Source organism: Gallus gallus, chromosome 1, assembly GCF_016699485.2.
Source record: "Gallus gallus isolate bGalGal1 chromosome 1, bGalGal1.mat.broiler.GRCg7b, whole genome shotgun sequence".
Classification (NCBI taxonomy): domain Eukaryota; kingdom Metazoa; phylum Chordata; class Aves; order Galliformes; family Phasianidae; genus Gallus; species Gallus gallus.
The window spans coordinates 75,311,694-75,328,777 of NC_052532.1; the positions used below are offsets into that span (position 1 = coordinate 75,311,694).

Below are 17,084 nucleotides of genomic sequence, written 5' to 3' on the forward strand. Positions count from 1 at the left end.
AATTTCCCTGACAGACCTGGTTCTTGAACTCTGTGGGTTTATATACTACTCTTTCACTCGTGAATGAGTAGTTAATGAATCTGTCCTCCTTAATGCCTCCACTGAGTCAGACATGAAAAACAGTCAGACAAAAACAGTCAACATGATATCATCAGTTTACTGTTATTGGGTTTATTCCAATCTGCTAGGTCATGAGCTACTAGGTTAAGACAATATGAAGGTGAGTGCATATACCCTTGTAGCAGGACCTGAAAGGTCCACTGTGTTGCTTCCCCATGTTAAGTGCAAACTGATTTTGCGATTCTTCATGAATGCTAATACTGAAGAATGCATCTGCCAAGCCTAGGACACAATGGTAGGTTTCTATCTCCCTATTCAATCTGTCCATCGGGGAGGCAATATTGGGTATGGCTGCATGAATGGGCAGTGTGACCTTACTCAGTTTTCTGTTGCCCAATCTTATTCTCCATATGATGACTTTCAAACTGGCCATATGGGAGAATTATACAGTCTATGTGCAGGTCTTACGATACTTACTTTTCCTAGTTCCTGCACCATTCTTGAGACTTTCTCTTGCCCCCTTGGGAGTTTGTACTGTACTAGTAATCTGGCATGGATCTGGCAGGCAAATAGGTTCACGTTTTGCATGGCCTCTTAATATCACCTGTACCGCCAAGATACTAACATTTCTCTTATAGTCTGAACTCTCCCACAGTCATCTGGACAATCAGACCCCGTAGTATGTCGATGCCCGTTATATACTCTGGGACTGGGGCAATAGAGACCTTATACTTAAAGGGGTGGCCAAGGGGAGAGAGATTGTCCTCCTCTACACAGCTCTTCTGAGGCCCCATCTGGAGTACTGTGTCCAGGCCTGGGGTCCCCAGTACAGGAAGGATGTGGAGATTTGGAATGGGTCCAGAGAAGGGCCACTAAGGTGATCAGAGGGCTGGAGCACCTCTCCTGTGAAGAAAGGTGGAGGGAACTGGGCTTGTTTAGCTTGCAGAAGAGAAGGCTGCATTGTGGCCTTTCAGTACTAGAGGAGAGCATATAAACAAGAGGGGGAACGGTTGTTCATGAGGGTGGATAGTGATAGGACAAGGGGGAATGGTTTTAAACTGAGACAGGGGAGATTTAGGATAGATATTAGGAGGAAGTTTTTCACTCAGAGGGTGGTGGCACAGTGGAACATGTTACCCAAGGAGGTTATGGATGCCCCATCCCAGGATGCGTTCAAGGCTGGGCTGGATGTGACTCTGGGCAGCCTGGTCTAGTGGTTGGCGACCCTGCACATAGCAGGGGAGTTGAAACTCAATGATCACTGTGGTCCTTTTCAACCAAAGCCATTCTATGATTCAAAAAAAAAAAAAAAAAAAAGCCATCTGGGGCCCCTAGGTACAGATGGGCTGGCATCCCCTGGCATCCCCTGTCAACATAGTTGCACAATTGGCAGTTCTTTTTCCTCAGGTGGCTTGAGCATAGTGGCCCAGATCATTTGAGAAGGTTTTTTTTTCCCTTTTTTTAGGATGTCTTACTATCACAAGCATGAAGTATACAGTTGTAAATTAAAAAAAAAGACATAAAAAATTAAGAGTGGTAGAGCCATTTACTTCTGTGGGTTAGCATTCCCTTTGTATGTTAACTTCAGGGCTTCTGGGGTGGGACTGAAATTAATCATAACTACGGACATTGGGAATCAAGCTCTGACTTTGTAGCTGTATTAAAATTAATCATTCCAAGATTGAAAAAAAAAAAAAAATTATTGCACTGTGTTTGGCACTGTATTCCTTCTCTTTCAGTAACTTTAATTTCTTGGAAAATATTGAAAAAGACGCTTTTAATATTTTTATAGATGGTTTGATATGAACTAATCTTTTTTTTCATTGTGAAAAGGCAAAGGCGTTCCTATCTATGTAGAATGCCAGCTTCTCCTAAAGAATAGTGATATGCTGAGGTTTTTTAGTTTCACGACTGATTTTAGGGATAGGAAGTATTTAAGCAGTAACTGATTGGTCAAGCGGTAAAGAATATAGTGAAAATAGCAGCAGGTAGACTTATTAACCTATCAATATCATTTGGCTGTGTTGACAAGGATGGCACCAGTTTTTTTTGTAACTCCTCCAAGTCTGAGTTTACTGTGTTCGAGTGTGATCAGTGTTCAGAATATCCATATGGTAGAGACCCATACTTTCTCATAATAAAGTAAGGAGAAAAAAAGTAAGTTCTTTTGTTCTTTACTGACTTTTATGTGTTGAATTTTTAGTGACCACTAGGATATTTGTGATTTGTCTAATTTCTCAACGTCATGAAACACAGGGCAGGGTTCAGTGTCCAATTAGCATGAATTCATGTCATTTCTTCAAATTTAAGTGCTACGAAAGCATTTTCTAGGTTCTTTTCTTTTCCTCTTCATGTTGTGTTGGCCTGGAAGAACTAGAAGTAGTGAGTTCCATTTCTACTTCTTTCCTAGTATCAAGTTTTAGTTATTAAGGCTTATTTGCCTGGCCTTGTGATTTAACAGCCACCTTTCTATAAATAAGTTTCTGTGGATATATTTATACTATCTCAATACATCAGTTTTTGAGAAAAGAGATAGCAAGCAGACTTTAAATGTCCTCTGTGTCTCCAGTGTAGATGATGGGGGCAGGGATGGGGAGGTGGGGAGATAACTTGTTTGCTTACGTAAGGAACAGATTTAATTTGAAGAGCATAGTAGTTTACCAGGCTAATCAATCAGTGAGAGGAATCTGTGGCTTAGGAACTTGGAATGTGTGGGTGCTATGCTAAAATGTTTTTGAAGTACAAAACCGAGAATGAGAATTTGAATTTCATACATGAGGAGTATTACATTAAGAGTTTTTACACGCCGGGTATATTGCTATAGAACTATGAAACGATACTTTTTAGTACTTCTATCTTTATAAAAGTATATGGAGAAAATTGTGTTTTAAAACGTCTTTCCTTTATGGCAAAAATACAAGTAGCGTAATAAAGGTTGCTAAAATATGTGTATGCAATTGAGATCTGAGTGCTTTTCTTGTCCCTCCATCTGAGAGGTAAAATACAGCTTTTTGTATGCTACTGTTCTGCCACTTGGACTATATGGGCTTACACACACTGGTGTGAAGAAACGATTATGTTACAGAAAAGCGGGTGTTACAGCACTTGAAATCCACTAAAAATTCTTCTGATGTCCCATGAGGGACTGCAAAAATAACAAAGGATGAATCTTAATCTAGCATATGTAGGTTTATGCACCTTGGTTTGGAATGGTAGAGAAGCAGAGCAAGTAGCAAAGGATGTTTGGTCAGTGAGAATGTTGCCCTTGTATAGAAACAGCCTGTGTGCTGGCATGTATACAAACAGTATGTTAGTAGGTATTTAGTTTTGCTTTAGGTTTCTCCTTTATTGAGTGGACTGGCTGTATGAGAGCCTGCTTGGGTGGTGGATCAGCTTAATATTGTTTTACTGGATTAGTTTTTCCTCTGCTGGTGAAAAGTGTTAAGAAGATAGTTTTTAGAGTGGCTGAACTCTTAGAGATAGAATTGAGTTCTGCCTCAAATTAACAAAAAACAATTTGCTGTGGCATTTCTGCCCTCTGTAGGACCAGTTTTTCCAATACACCCTGGATATGAGAAAGATTGCTACTTACTTTTGTGTTTTTGGGAAAGTGTTTTGTTTCACTGATAAGGTCTGTGTTTAAATATGAGCATTGCTTAAATGGTGATTTGCAATATCATCAAAACATATTGTTCTGTTTTAATAGTTACTGTATTATTGGATTTTATATTATGGAATCAACTGGTTGGAAATATGAAGGACCGTTAGAAAATGTTTTTGAACAACTTATTATTCACATTTTTATTGGAACAAATGTGTTCTATTTCATCAGAAGTTGAAGCTGCCTTTTTACTTTGTTAGAGATCACCAGCCAGCAGTAGAGGGAGACTGACTGAAAAACATTCAGATATTCATCATTGGTAGCCCTTAGCTCAGAAGTATTGCTTCACACAGATGTTTTTTCAGAAGATACAAGGAGTCTTGACTCCTTCATTTTGTCGAAATGCTTACAGAGGGGAACTTGAGTGACAGGGGCCTCTGCCTCTGACATAAAATGCCACAAATGAGATAATTAGTGAAAGCTCCCAGATGCCTTTGACTTTATACCAATGTTCTTCAGATTTGGAAAACAGTTTTAAAACAATAATAATTTTTAAAAAGTTCTAAAGACACTTTTTAGTTAGTTACTTCACACTAAATAAAAATACAAAAGCTTAAAAATAAGACAATTTAAACATATTTTTAAGCTAAGTACTGCAAGGTGTCAAGTCCTTTGAAATGTATTTATTAATAAATCATAAACAATTGCAATATAATGCCTTCAATATGGTGATGAATCTTTGCTGCCTCTCTTTCTCTGGACTTGGTTGATAGGAGATTGATGTATCTAAACTGTAGGCCCTGAGAATGCCTCCCCAGTTCATGTCTGCACTACAGTTATAATCAGATTGCTTAATTTGATAAACCTAAATCTGCTTTTTTTTTCCTGCAGCCACTGTGGTTTTTATGCATAGAAAATTCAGGCACACAGACAAGAACAAAGCTATGATACATCTTAGTTTTGTATGTGCTCCATGATGTTCTGCCCATAAGACTGTATTATAGGCTTGTCTGTTGTTCAGTTTTTTTTTTTGTTTGTTTGTTTTTTTCCTCTCCTCTCCAAAGTTCTTTAATGGTGTGACACAAGACTTGGCTCTTCTAGAAAGTATGTGAACCATAAATTCAGAAAACCATGGTCATGTTGGTAATTTAGCCTAGACATTTAGATACTTTTATTTTTAGTGGTTTTGTTATTTTAGTGGGATAATTACAATCCACTAAGATTGTTATCCTTCTAGCCATGCAGTTTATGCAGTTGAAGAGAACAAAAACAACAACAAAATTAAATAATGGGTGTTCTTTTTTCTGGGTGTATGTGCAGAAAATGACTGCACTGAAGCTATCACATAAATAGAATTGATAAAAATTTTTTAGAAGACCTTTTCTTCCTAACCTTAGATTACTTCTGAAAATAATCTACAGTATCCAGGTGTGATTTCTAAACATGTACCTTAGGAATTCTAATCTCTTTTAAAATATGAAATCATATAGACACTTGCAAAAGTGAAATTTAGGAAATTTTAAGTCTGTTGCCTCTCTGCAGTGTTTTCAGAGTAGGAACTTAATTTGTTTTGTACAAATGCTTATAATACTGCATTGTATGTTTTCTGCAGGAAAAAAGCTCAACTGAAGAAGAAAAGAGGTGTCACAACTATTAATGAGCAGATGTTATTTCATGGCACCAGTAATGAATTTGTAGAAGCAATATGTATTCATAACTTTGACTGGAGAATAAATGGAATGCATGCTGCTGTATATGGAAAAGGTAAATATTTTTTTCACATACAGCAGTTTGGCAGTCTGAACTGTTCAACATTATGCGTTCCTTATAGAATGTTCTTTGTGATGTACTCCTGTGTTTTTACAGGAGACATTTAATATCGCTCTGCTTTTACATCAAGTGTAATGAAGAAAGTAAGAATAGAGTAAACAATGTAATCAGCATAACTGATGGCTAGGACTTGGGAGTGGGGTGGATGAAGGATGAACTGCAAAGCTGTGTAGTTCACAAGGAGAGTCTCCCTGATAAAATGTTCACGCAAAATACTTGCTCACGTTCTGTAGGTTGCTCTGAAAGTAATGCTTCCTATTTATTCCCATAGAAACTACAATGGATCCAAAGAGCACAGTAACACAATTTGATAGAGCACGTTCTCTGCTACAAAACGCTATTTTTCAACATTAGTCACCAGCCATGAACTGCACTCATAAAAATTGGCACCAGCAGAGGTGACCCACTGTTTCACAGCTGCTGTGACAATGTTCTTGATAGGAAAAATGCTGCCCATGCAGTCCATCTTTCATTGGCCTGAACAGATGGAAGTAGGAAGGTGCCAAATCTGGACTATATGATGAGTATGGTAGGACAGTCCAGCCAAGACTGGCAATGTGCAGCAAGGTCTTCAAATTAGTATGGGACCTGGTGTTACTGTGTTGCAAGAGAAAGTTTGTCTTTTCTTCTCTGGCCTGACTCTGGGAGTTTGAGTCTTCAACTTACTCAGCATCGCGATGTAGTGGTCAGAGTTGATGGCTTGTCTGGGTTCTAGGAAATCCAGAAGGATCCCCCCTACCCTATTCCAAAAGACAGTCCACATCACTTTACCTGCTGAGGGCAGTGTCTTGAACTTTGTCTTCAATGGGGAATTCACACATCATCACTCCATGTACTGCTGTTTTGACTCCAGCACACAGTGGTGACACCATGTCTCATCACCAGTAATGATGCGATCCAGGAAATTATCACCTTCAGTCTCGTTCTATAGGTCCTGACAAACTTGCCCACGGTGTTCTTTCTGTTTCGGTGTGAGAATCTGTGGGACACACCTGGCATAAACTTTGTAGTATTCCAATGTTGCCACCATCATTTCCTGTGCACTGAAGCTGATATTCAGTTCTGTACTGAGTGTCCTGATCATAATACTGTGATTCGTACAGATGAGCTGATCTGAGATGCTTCATGGTGTGACAGCTGTTCAAGGCCATTTGCAATTTGGCCTGTCTTAAACTTTGCTGTCACCACTGCTGAAATGCACCACTCACTGCTTTGCTTTGCTAACATCCACTGTCTGGTCTCCACAAATATTCAGCAAGCATCAAAGAATGTCAGTGGGTGCAATGTTTTTTGTACGTGGAGGAATTCAGTGACACACCTTTGCTTCATACACACTTCCTTGTCAGTCACCATTTTGTCAGACTGCCCCTCTGCGTTCATTTGTCATATGACAATAGAATTTAATAGAATAGTGGTGAGAATTTTCAACTTCTAATGTCATGCCATCAGCAAAAAGTCATACCTCTGACATTGTTGGCCAACGTAGGATTGGATTATAATGATGTCAGAACAGAATCATTGGATTGCCAATAAACAGAAAAGGACAGACTTTTTCATCATCCTGGTACCTATCTGTTCATTAGAAGTTAACCTACCACGATAAGAATATAATAAGAATTTGCTTTTTATTTGAAAGGGACCTACTTTGCAAGAGATGCGTCATATTCCAGTCGTTTCTGCAAAGAGGATATGAAGCATGGAGATACTTTCCAAATTCATGGTGTGAATCTGCAGCCTCATTTGCACAAACCAGATAAAGTCATGTTTCTTGCACGTGTATTAACTGGCGACTATATCAATGGTGATTCAAAATACATGAGGCCTCCTTCAAGAGATGGAAGTTTTGTGAACTTGTATGACAGCTGTGTGGATAACACCTGGAACCCAAAGATATTTGTTATCTTTGACGCCAACCAAATCTATCCTGAGTACTTAATAGAATTTTGTTAAATTTAATGAAGCTGAACTGAATATTTGTGTTTTCTTGATACTTTTTTCCTTTTGCAAAAACAGCAACAATGAAAACCCAAACTGTGAAAGGACAGAGGTGAAAGAAAAGCTAGCATATGTTTATGAAGCTGTTAAACATTTAAGAGAGATTGTCCATCTGCTTTTAGAAATTTGTAAACAAACTTCACTAATGCCTTTTTACAATGTAAGGGAGTATTACGAGTCTGAAATTGCTTAGTTGAGTGCATTAGTAAGTTTTTGTTCAAAGGCAAGATTTATGTTCTGAGTTGTTAAAAATATATTGCAAGTCATTATTTGTGCGGTAGTAATATGCTTGTAATACTGTAGCTCTGTGATGAAACAAACCTTTTATAAAGATTGATTGTAGGACTTAAAGCCAAACCTGGATGACTTCTCCTATGTCTATGTATGTGTGTTTTGTAGTACACATTTCAAGATGTACAGGACCTAATGATCAACAAAGCTGCTATGTTTAGCTTGAAGGTAAGCTTCAGTTATATCCTTGGTTGGTTACAAAACTCTTGCACAACAATTTCAAGTTTGTTTTTGACAAAAATGATGCCCCAAAGCTCTTGTGGTTGGCAGCTGTTCAGTGTATAAATATTGAGTTCAGTGCTGGGATGTCATCACTGCCATATACCTTTCTGAGTTCTTGCTCTGTATTTTTGCCATGTCGTTGTAGTATGTATGTGCCTGCACGTATTTGCATGCAGATTACATATTCTTGTCTGATCACTGTTTAGGAAGTACTCAGCGCTGGTTTATTTGCTGTTAACGAAGACAATGTAGGTTAACTTCACTGGGAATAATACAAAGTTAAACCAACAATGAGAATTTTCAGAAGATGTCATCCTTTCATTTTTTAACACCTCAATAAAAAAGCTTTTAATAACGTATGTTTAGATAGGTTTTTCTAATTTGTGTAGTTGTAAAATTAAGGAGTGCTTTTGACAAGTAGAACAGAAGAAACTATATGTGGGTGAACAGCATATGTAAGTATCCAAATGCATGAATAAGAACTTGAAGAAGGGAGCTGTTACTACGATATGTACTAAAATCTTAGCTGATTTGCCATGAAACTGTATTCCTCGTGACTTTATTTGCTAAGAGACATAATGAGGAACACAAGGGACAATAATGCAACAAAGAAGTGGATTTTTTTAAGTCTTCCATGCTTCTTCAAGCTTGCCTTTGGCTATGTAACAAATCCTTACAGAGAGCATTAAGGCAGGTAGGGACTAATCCTTATTGGTCTTTCATGGAATTGTTAACAGACTTCTTGGATCAGTGGCTGTATTTAAAATTGACTACATATCTGGCATCATAACTGTCTCTGATGTCTCTGATATCTCATCCTTCTCCCTTGTGTTGTTATCTTTACCTGTCAACGGAACTTGCACAAACTGGCTGCCTGTTTTTATTTATAACTTTATAGCAGCTTTAGTCCTAGGCAGTTTAAGATAAAGATGCATATTTTTTTCTGCATCTTAGAAGAATATTTGATCTCTGATTCCAGCTGAGAACTGCAGGTCCTACAGTTGTAAGCATGATTCATGTTTGATTCACAAACATGCTAGCTGTGCACACAGTTTCCCACATTGTGTAAAATAGCAGATCATATAGGGAGTTTTTAGTTACTGGCTCCTTTTCATTCTTAGCCAGTAGTCTACAGAATATGCCCTTCGTGAAACTAGCAGAAACTCGTGCTGTTGTTACTTTGATTTGTTCTTTTATTTCTTCTGAGGTCTGAACTGATCTTTATTAACTAAGGAAACAAGGGTTTTTTTGTTTGTTTGTTTTGGTTTGGTTTGGTTTTTTAAGGGTCTCATAGACGCAAAATGTCAGCTGTACTGATCTTAAGTATCTTTTCCAATAGTTTGTATTCTGTTCTCTTGTTTACTTCTTAATTAAATCAAATGGCAGAATCTTTATCTTACCAAATCACTGCACAATTGTAGTTTCAGCTCTTACTGAATGTACTATTCTGATTCCCAGTGATTATCTTTGTGCTGATGGACGTTGATACTTAAAATGTCTGTTGAGAAGAATGTCTTCCTCTTGCTGGCAAGGAGAGAGAGATTGTAAGTGCAAGTCAAATCCGTAATGGTAACCAGAACAAGAAATAGTTGGGCTTAATAAAAAGAACATTGAAAGAGGAAGAAAGGAAAAAAATTTTTGGACTAAGGAGCGTTAAATAAATGAAAAGGGATTTGGTGTGATTATGGGAAACAAAAGCTGCTATTGTCAATTACTGTTACTTGTTGTCAAATTTTTCTTCCGTTTTCTTTTAACACCTTTGCAAAAGAGCATGCTCTTCTCTTTTGTGTCTTGAGGTAAAATTTTCTTATTAAATTAGTTTTATTACAGAATGTTTTCACATAGGCTTAATATTTTTTTTAAGCTGATCTCATCTCTGTATCATATCAAACTTCATCTTCTGGCTTTGCTTTTTGAAATAGTTGTGTGTTCAGTTATGCTGAAATATTTCATTTCATCCAGAGCATTCTGGGAGAGTGTCAATATTAATTCTTGTTCATTTATAGTGACAGTTTTTACAAACTTTTGCATTTAAGTGAAAATTTGCAAAACCAAAATATTTTAGCTTTATTTTGGTATGGAAACTGTCCCCATACCCAGTGCCTTGCTGTGCACTCACTTCAAAGCTAGATTTGAGATACGTAATGTACTAGCTAGAATTAGTGACTTAAATTCCAGAGCACACCGAGTGCCAGTATAGCTGGTGCTTTGAAGACAGTACTGATCCTTGTTAAAACATATCAGCAAATGAGAACCTAGCAGGAAGGCTAAAGGGAATTTATGCAATCTGCATAGTTGGAGATTATTTCCAGGAAGGAGACTTATCAGTTATTGATGTGTTTTGAATTGGCTACCTATACCTAATGAGCATGTGTCAGACTTAAAATTCCTTTGACCAGTATTGTGCATCAGTGCTGTAATTGTGATTATTATTAGGTACTGTACAAAATAGTGTACTCCCCCAGATTAGGTCTACTCCATTATACTTTATCTACTATATATATACTACTGTTAAAGGAGAGGAAAAAAAAAAAACAAACCAAACTGTGGGGACTGAGATGGAATACTTTGTAACAGGCTTGTGTTTCTTCCATACTTCCCTTGCTTCTCTCAAGTGACGCAACTCTGGATTAGTGTGGCAATTCAGAGGCTTGATCTTTGAGCAGTCAAAATAAGATTTTTTTTTTTTTGCTTGATTGCATTTCTTTTTGCTGTTGTTTAACAGTCTGCTCACGTTGCTCACAAATTCAATTACATAATTTCTATTATTTGTACAGTAGAAAAGCTTATGTCAGCAAGCTATGCTAGAGATCAAACTTTTTTTTTTTTTTTTTTTGCAAAAACAAACAAGCAAAAAAACAAACAAACAAACAAAAAACCCATATTGCATTGCAAATAGTGTGGTCACAGGGGTGGTATCCTTGTGGGTTTTCAGAGCAAGTTATCCTTTTTCCAGGCTTAGTTCTTGAGAATTTTACTCAAACCCTTCCTCATTCCTTTAACTGATGTCGACATGCCCAGTCACACCAGTAGCTGGCACCACAGGCTAGGGTTGCCTACACTCCCAGTCTGACTCCAGTAGCTAGAGTCCACTCATACGAGTCCACTCATACGGGTCTCCTCAGTAGCTGACACTCTGGGTCTGTTGAGCCCTTTCACGTCCACAAGCTATGGCCCCTCCAGCTACTAATGCTAGGACCCTTGCTCAACCCAGTAGTTGTCACCAGAGGCCGGGGGTGTCTACTCCCCTAGTCTGATACCTGTAGCTGAAGTCACTTGCACACATACAGGTCTTACCAGTAGCTGGCACGTAGTCCTTGTGGCACACATGCACACAGAATAGAAGGTGAGATTGTGCAGAGCAATAGTTAAGGAAAGGTACGATGATATGGGAGACACTGTGATGATGAGGCACAGGTCTGACTAGAATACTGATCAGCTCTGTTTTATACATTGTCAGCCCCTTTTATCCTCTCGTCTTTTTAAATTGCCTTTGTTCCTTTGACTTAGCAGTGGCAAAGTCCAGGCTGATCCTCCTGTGAGTGGCACTTGTAGTTTCTTGATAGCCCACCAGTTTGCATGACTAGCAAGTTTTGTTTCTTGTTATCGTCTCCTTATTTGCTTTGCTAGGTCTGGATCTCTGTATACTTTGTTTCTGGTTTCCCCCTTTTTCCTTTAGTTTCCCAGCTGACAGGGTTCCTGATCAGATAACCTTACTGGAATAAACATTCTCACACTCATACATGCCCTCATCAGTCATACTGATAAGGTTTATTCTCATCACTGCTTCCCTTATCATGTCAGCCAGGATGGTGTTCCTGTATGTTCTTGTTTGCTTACGGCTTCCTCTCTACCATATTACCTTGCCCCCTTTTGTACTGTAAAAGGTCCTTGACCAGATATCCTTAAAGGCATGGGCACTCTGCTTCTACATGCCCTTGCAGATAATTGTGCCACATAATTTCTTAGTTCGAGAGGTCAGATTTTGTTACTATGGAAAGATGGCACATAGTAAGTGTATTTTCACCCAGTTTTCATCCTGGTTCCTGAACAAGAGACAGCTGAGGTGAACACAAAGATTGATAGCTTGCAGTTTCTTTCGAATGGATCTTTTAGTTTTATAGAGCCAGTCTGAATGTGTGGAAATAGGAGACTATTTTGTGTGTGGTGGGATAAACAAGAAAGAATATGCACTGCAATGAAGAGAGAGTGTATGTTGGGAAAAGGATTATCTGATGCAATATTCAAAGAAAATAAACTTCGCTTATTCAGACTTTGATCAGTTCCATGGAATACCATGAAATGAGTTTCTCTTCCTTGTTTGTTTTGAGTTATTATGCATTTGACATTGTTGTCATGTTAAGGACAGTAAACCAGTTTGCAGAAGTGTTATCACATCTTAAAGATTTCATTTACAGCTACAGAAATTAGAATCATTTGCAAAAGAGATTGCGACTGGCTCAAAGAAGAATTGTTTAACCCCACTCCTAGAAACAGCTCTCTGAAGCTATGCCCTTTTCAGCTATTGACTTTGTGAACTGGACATATCATCAATTTCTGAATTTATATTTTACCTGCCTGCTGCCTTAGGATGCCGCTGGGATCTTTTTGCTTCAGTATTTTTCCTTTTTAGGAAAATGTAATTTGCTGTTAGAAAGGGATTAAAGAACAATAAGAAAGTAGAAATCTGTCAGCATGTAGGAAAACTCCTTTATTTATGGGCTGAGGCTGTACTTATCAGACGGCAGGTGTTTCAGCAGTGGTGACAGTGATGTGAAAGACAAGCCACGTTGTGGACAACCATGCACAGCTATCACATCATGAAATGAAAGACGTCTCGACCAACTCATCCATGCGAATTGTCAGAGTATGACCAGGTAATCCAGATACAGAGCTGAATATCAGCTTCAGCACGTTGGAAAAGATGGCAGCAGTTGAAAAAGGTGTTTTTTTCCGCTTCACTCAGTGCTGATGAGACCACATCTGGAATGCTGTGTTGAATTCTGGGCTTTCCAGTAGAAGGGAGATATGGATTTATAGAGCGCATCCAGCATCTACTAATTTGATTAAGGTACTCCAACATCTGGCATAAGACACTGGGAGAGCCAGAACAGTCTAGTTTCAGGAACAGAAAGCTGGGAGAGACTGTGGGAGTGATCTTATCAATGTGTATAAATGTTTGGTTGTGGGAGAATAAAGAAGACAAAGTACTTCTCTGTACTGCCCAGTAAAAGTACAAGAGTTGGTGAAAGCATATTGAAATATGGGAAATTCCAACTAAATGTAAGATGAAGGGTTTTTTTTGTTTGTTGTTTTTTTTGTTTGTTTGTTTGTTTGTTTGTTTGTTTTTTTCCCTGTAAGAATCATCAAACAAACACCAGAACATGTTGTTCAGAGATGTTGTAGAGATTTTCCTTGGAGATTTTCAAAATCCAATTGAACAAGGCCCTAAGCAACCTGCTGTGGCCAACCTTGCTTTGTTACAATAGGTAGTAACAGATGACAGCTAGATTTGTTCCAAGATTAAAGCTCATTTTTAAATAATTTTACATATATATTTAATGCAGTATAGCACAATCAAATTTATACTAGTGCAGGTCACGTTACCATGATGTCAAACATAGATTTCCGTTACTTTGGCGAGTGAGATGATTTGAGAGCAAGTCAAACTGGAAGACCTTCAGTTTCTTAGATGTCAGTATACTTTTATAGCAAATTTGTAAATTTCTTGCACCGCGTTTATGACTCCAGTTTCAGTGACTTTTCTACTGATCAGCGTAAAAAAGGGAAAACACTGAAAGAATTCTGAATGTTATTATCGAGTTCCCTCAGGTGGTACAATTTCATAGTTCATTAAAAGCTGCATCAGTGTGGAAATCACAAATAGACATGTTACCATCAGCCTAAATGTAGAAGAAACCTACCCTTTCCATCCCAACAGTATGATGGCTCTCCAGACTGAAATAAACACCCATCACCACAAATAAACTGTGAAGTATAGCTTGTTTTATTTCAATGATGGAGTTTTTATTTTTATATTGCACTTGACATTTCCTGGCTTAGAGCTGCAAGCGGTCTTCTGTATATATCTGTATATATACGTCCTCTTCCCCATTTCACTTTAAGCAGTAGGTGTTCCTTGTATTTGTGTATGATTCAGGATTTTATTATGGCATGTTGCTAGTTGACAAGAACATATTTAAAGAACGTTTTCACATATCTTGAAGCATTCTCCTCCAAAAGTCCTCACTAAAACTGTAATTGTGAATAAAAATCAAAACATTTTATCTGACCAAAACCCAACAAAATTTTGTCTTGGAATCTAAAATCTGTTCTCTACTTTTATTTTGTCACAGGATGTTACATCTTCATCCTAAATTAAAGAGTTTGGATGTACAAATTAATTGTCATCCTCAAACATAAATTAACTCTAAATGTTAGTGGAAAACTTCAGTCGCCTTTGCCAGTGATCTCAGTGGACCAAAGCTAATGTATTAGAGACATGAGAGACATGCTACAAGTGCCTCTTTAGCTATTTGGTGTTTTGCTTGCATTTGGGTTTGCAAGAATTCTTGCTTTCAAAATTGTCAGAATTTCTAGAATTACAAAACTTGCTCTTGGAAACCACCTTCAAACAATTCATGTCAGTGGGACAGATTGTATAGGACAGGAACACGTGAGTGAAGCATGCAAATGTTTCATTTGCTCATCCACTGTTTTTCCATTACAAGAAGCAATGATATGATAAAATACCATGTTTTCCTGTATGTTTTATAAGATAACCTTCACGCTATCTGTTCTGCATAGCTCAGTTCCAAAGTCTAAAGTCTGGGAAACACATATGAACAAATCCACTTGTTTTCATGGTTTCATGTTCTTCATCCTTTAAAAAACAAAACAAAACAAAAACTTCATTACTAATTTCCACCATCTAACAGGTATGGGTACTTCTGTTTGGCAAAAATAAGATATCCAAGCAAATGGAATTCTGGGACATAAGTCACCACGCTGCTGAGCTGTGTTCACATGTTCAACTTTGAAGGGCCAGTGACCTCCAAAGAACCACACAAGAAGATACTCTGCTTATCTGCAGTCATGTTGTAGCTGCTTTCCCTTCATATGACTCATCTCGTCCCGTAGTCTCACAGAAGGGATGTCAAGAGAGTTGGATGGCCTTGCTGTGGAACTTCTGTTAGTTGAAGTGCAGCATAAGTGGAGGGAGGGATCTTGCAAAAGTGCAAAGAAAAATTTTCTACTAGCTGGGAGTTGTATTTTAGCTGGAAATTAGTAATGAAGTTTTTGTTTTGTTTTGTTTTTTAAAGGATGAAGAACATGAAACCATGAAAACAAGTGGATTTGTTCATATGTGTTTCCCAGACTTTAGACTTTGGAACTGAGCTATGCAGAACAGATAGCGTGAAGGTTATCTTATAAAACATACAGGAAAACATGGTATTTTATCATATCATTGCTTCTTGTAATGGAAAAACAGTGGATGAGCAAATGAAACATTTGCATGCTTCACTCACGTGTTCCTGTCCTATACAATCTGTCCCACTGACATGAATTGTTTGAAGGTGGTTTCCAAGAGCAAGTTTTGTAATTCTAGAAATTCTGACAATTTTGAAAGCAAGAATTCTTGCAAACCCAAATGCAAGCAAAACACCAAATAGCTAAAGAGGCACTTGTAGCATGTCTCTCATGTCTCTAATACATTAGCTTTGGTCCACTGAGATCACTGGCAAAGGCGACTGAAGTTTTCCACTAACATTTAGAGTTAATTTATGTTTGAGGATGACAATTAATTTGTACATCCAAACTCTTTAATTTAGGATGAAGATGTAACATCCTGTGACAAAATAAAAGTAGAGAACAGATTTTAGATTCCAAGACAAAATTTTGTTGGGTTTTGGTCAGATAAAATGTTTTGATTTTTATTCACAATTACAGTTTTAGTGAGGACTTTTGGAGGAGAATGCTTCAAGATATGTGAAAACGTTCTTTAAATATGTTCTTGTCAACTAGCAACATGCCATAATAAAATCCTGAATCATACACAAATACAAGGAACACCTACTGCTTAAAGTGAAATGGGGAAGAGGACGTATATATACAGATATATACAGAAGACCGCTTGCAGCTCTAAGCCAGGAAATGTCAAGTGCAATATAAAAATAAAAACTCCATCATTGAAATAAAACAAGCTATACTTCACAGTTTATTTGTGGTGATGGGTGTTTATTTCAGTCTGGAGAGCCATCATACTGTTGGGATGGAAAGGGTAGGTTTCTTCTACATTTAGGCTGATGGTAACATGTCTATTTGTGATTTCCACACTGATGCAGCTTTTAATGAACTATGAAATTGTACCACCTGAGGGAACTCGATAATAACATTCAGAATTCTTTCAGTGTTTTCCCTTTTTTACGCTGATCAGTAGAAAAGTCACTGAAACTGGAGTCATAAACGCGGTGCAAGAAATTTACAAATTTGCTATAAAAGTATACTGACATCTAAGAAACTGAAGGTCTTCCAGTTTGACTTGCTCTCAAATCATCTCACTCGCCAAAGTAACGGAAATCTATGTTTGACATCATGGTAACGTGACCTGCACTAGTATAAATTTGATTGTGCTATACTGCATTAAATATATATGTAAAATTATTTAAAAATGAGCTTTAATCTTGGAACAAATCTAGCTGTCATCTGTTACTACCTATTGTAACAAAGCAAGGTTGGCCACAGCAGGTTGCTTAGGGCCTTGTTCAATTGGATTTTGAAAATCTCCAAGGAAAATCTCTACAACATCTCTGAACAACATGTTCTGGTGTTTGTTTGATGATTCTTACAGGGAAAAAAACAAACAAACAAACAAACAAACAAACAAAAAAAACAACAAACAAAAAAAACCCTTCATCTTACATTTAGTTGGAATTTCCCATATTTCAATATGCTTTCACCAACTCTTGTACTTTTACTGGGCAGTACAGAGAAGTACTTTGTCTTCTTTATTCTCCCACAACCAAACATTTATACACATTGATAAGATCACTCCCACAGTCTCTCCCAGCTTTCTGTTCCTGAA

The 17,084-nt window shown here is 37.6% G+C and overlaps 1 protein-coding gene across 1 annotated transcript; it reads left to right on the plus strand.

The window, feature by feature from the left end:
* The first annotated feature begins 214 nt into the window (after positions 1–214).
* Positions 215–8,358, plus strand: LOC107054332 (poly [ADP-ribose] polymerase 11-like). The gene is made up of 3 exons (XM_015292676.3): positions 215–220; positions 5,218–5,425; positions 7,128–8,358. Exons 1-3 carry the CDS (start codon positions 215–217, stop codon positions 7,439–7,441), a joined length of 528 nt encoding a protein of 175 aa, XP_015148162.1. The 3' UTR covers positions 7,442–8,358.
* The last annotated feature ends 8,726 nt before the right edge of the window (positions 8,359–17,084 follow it).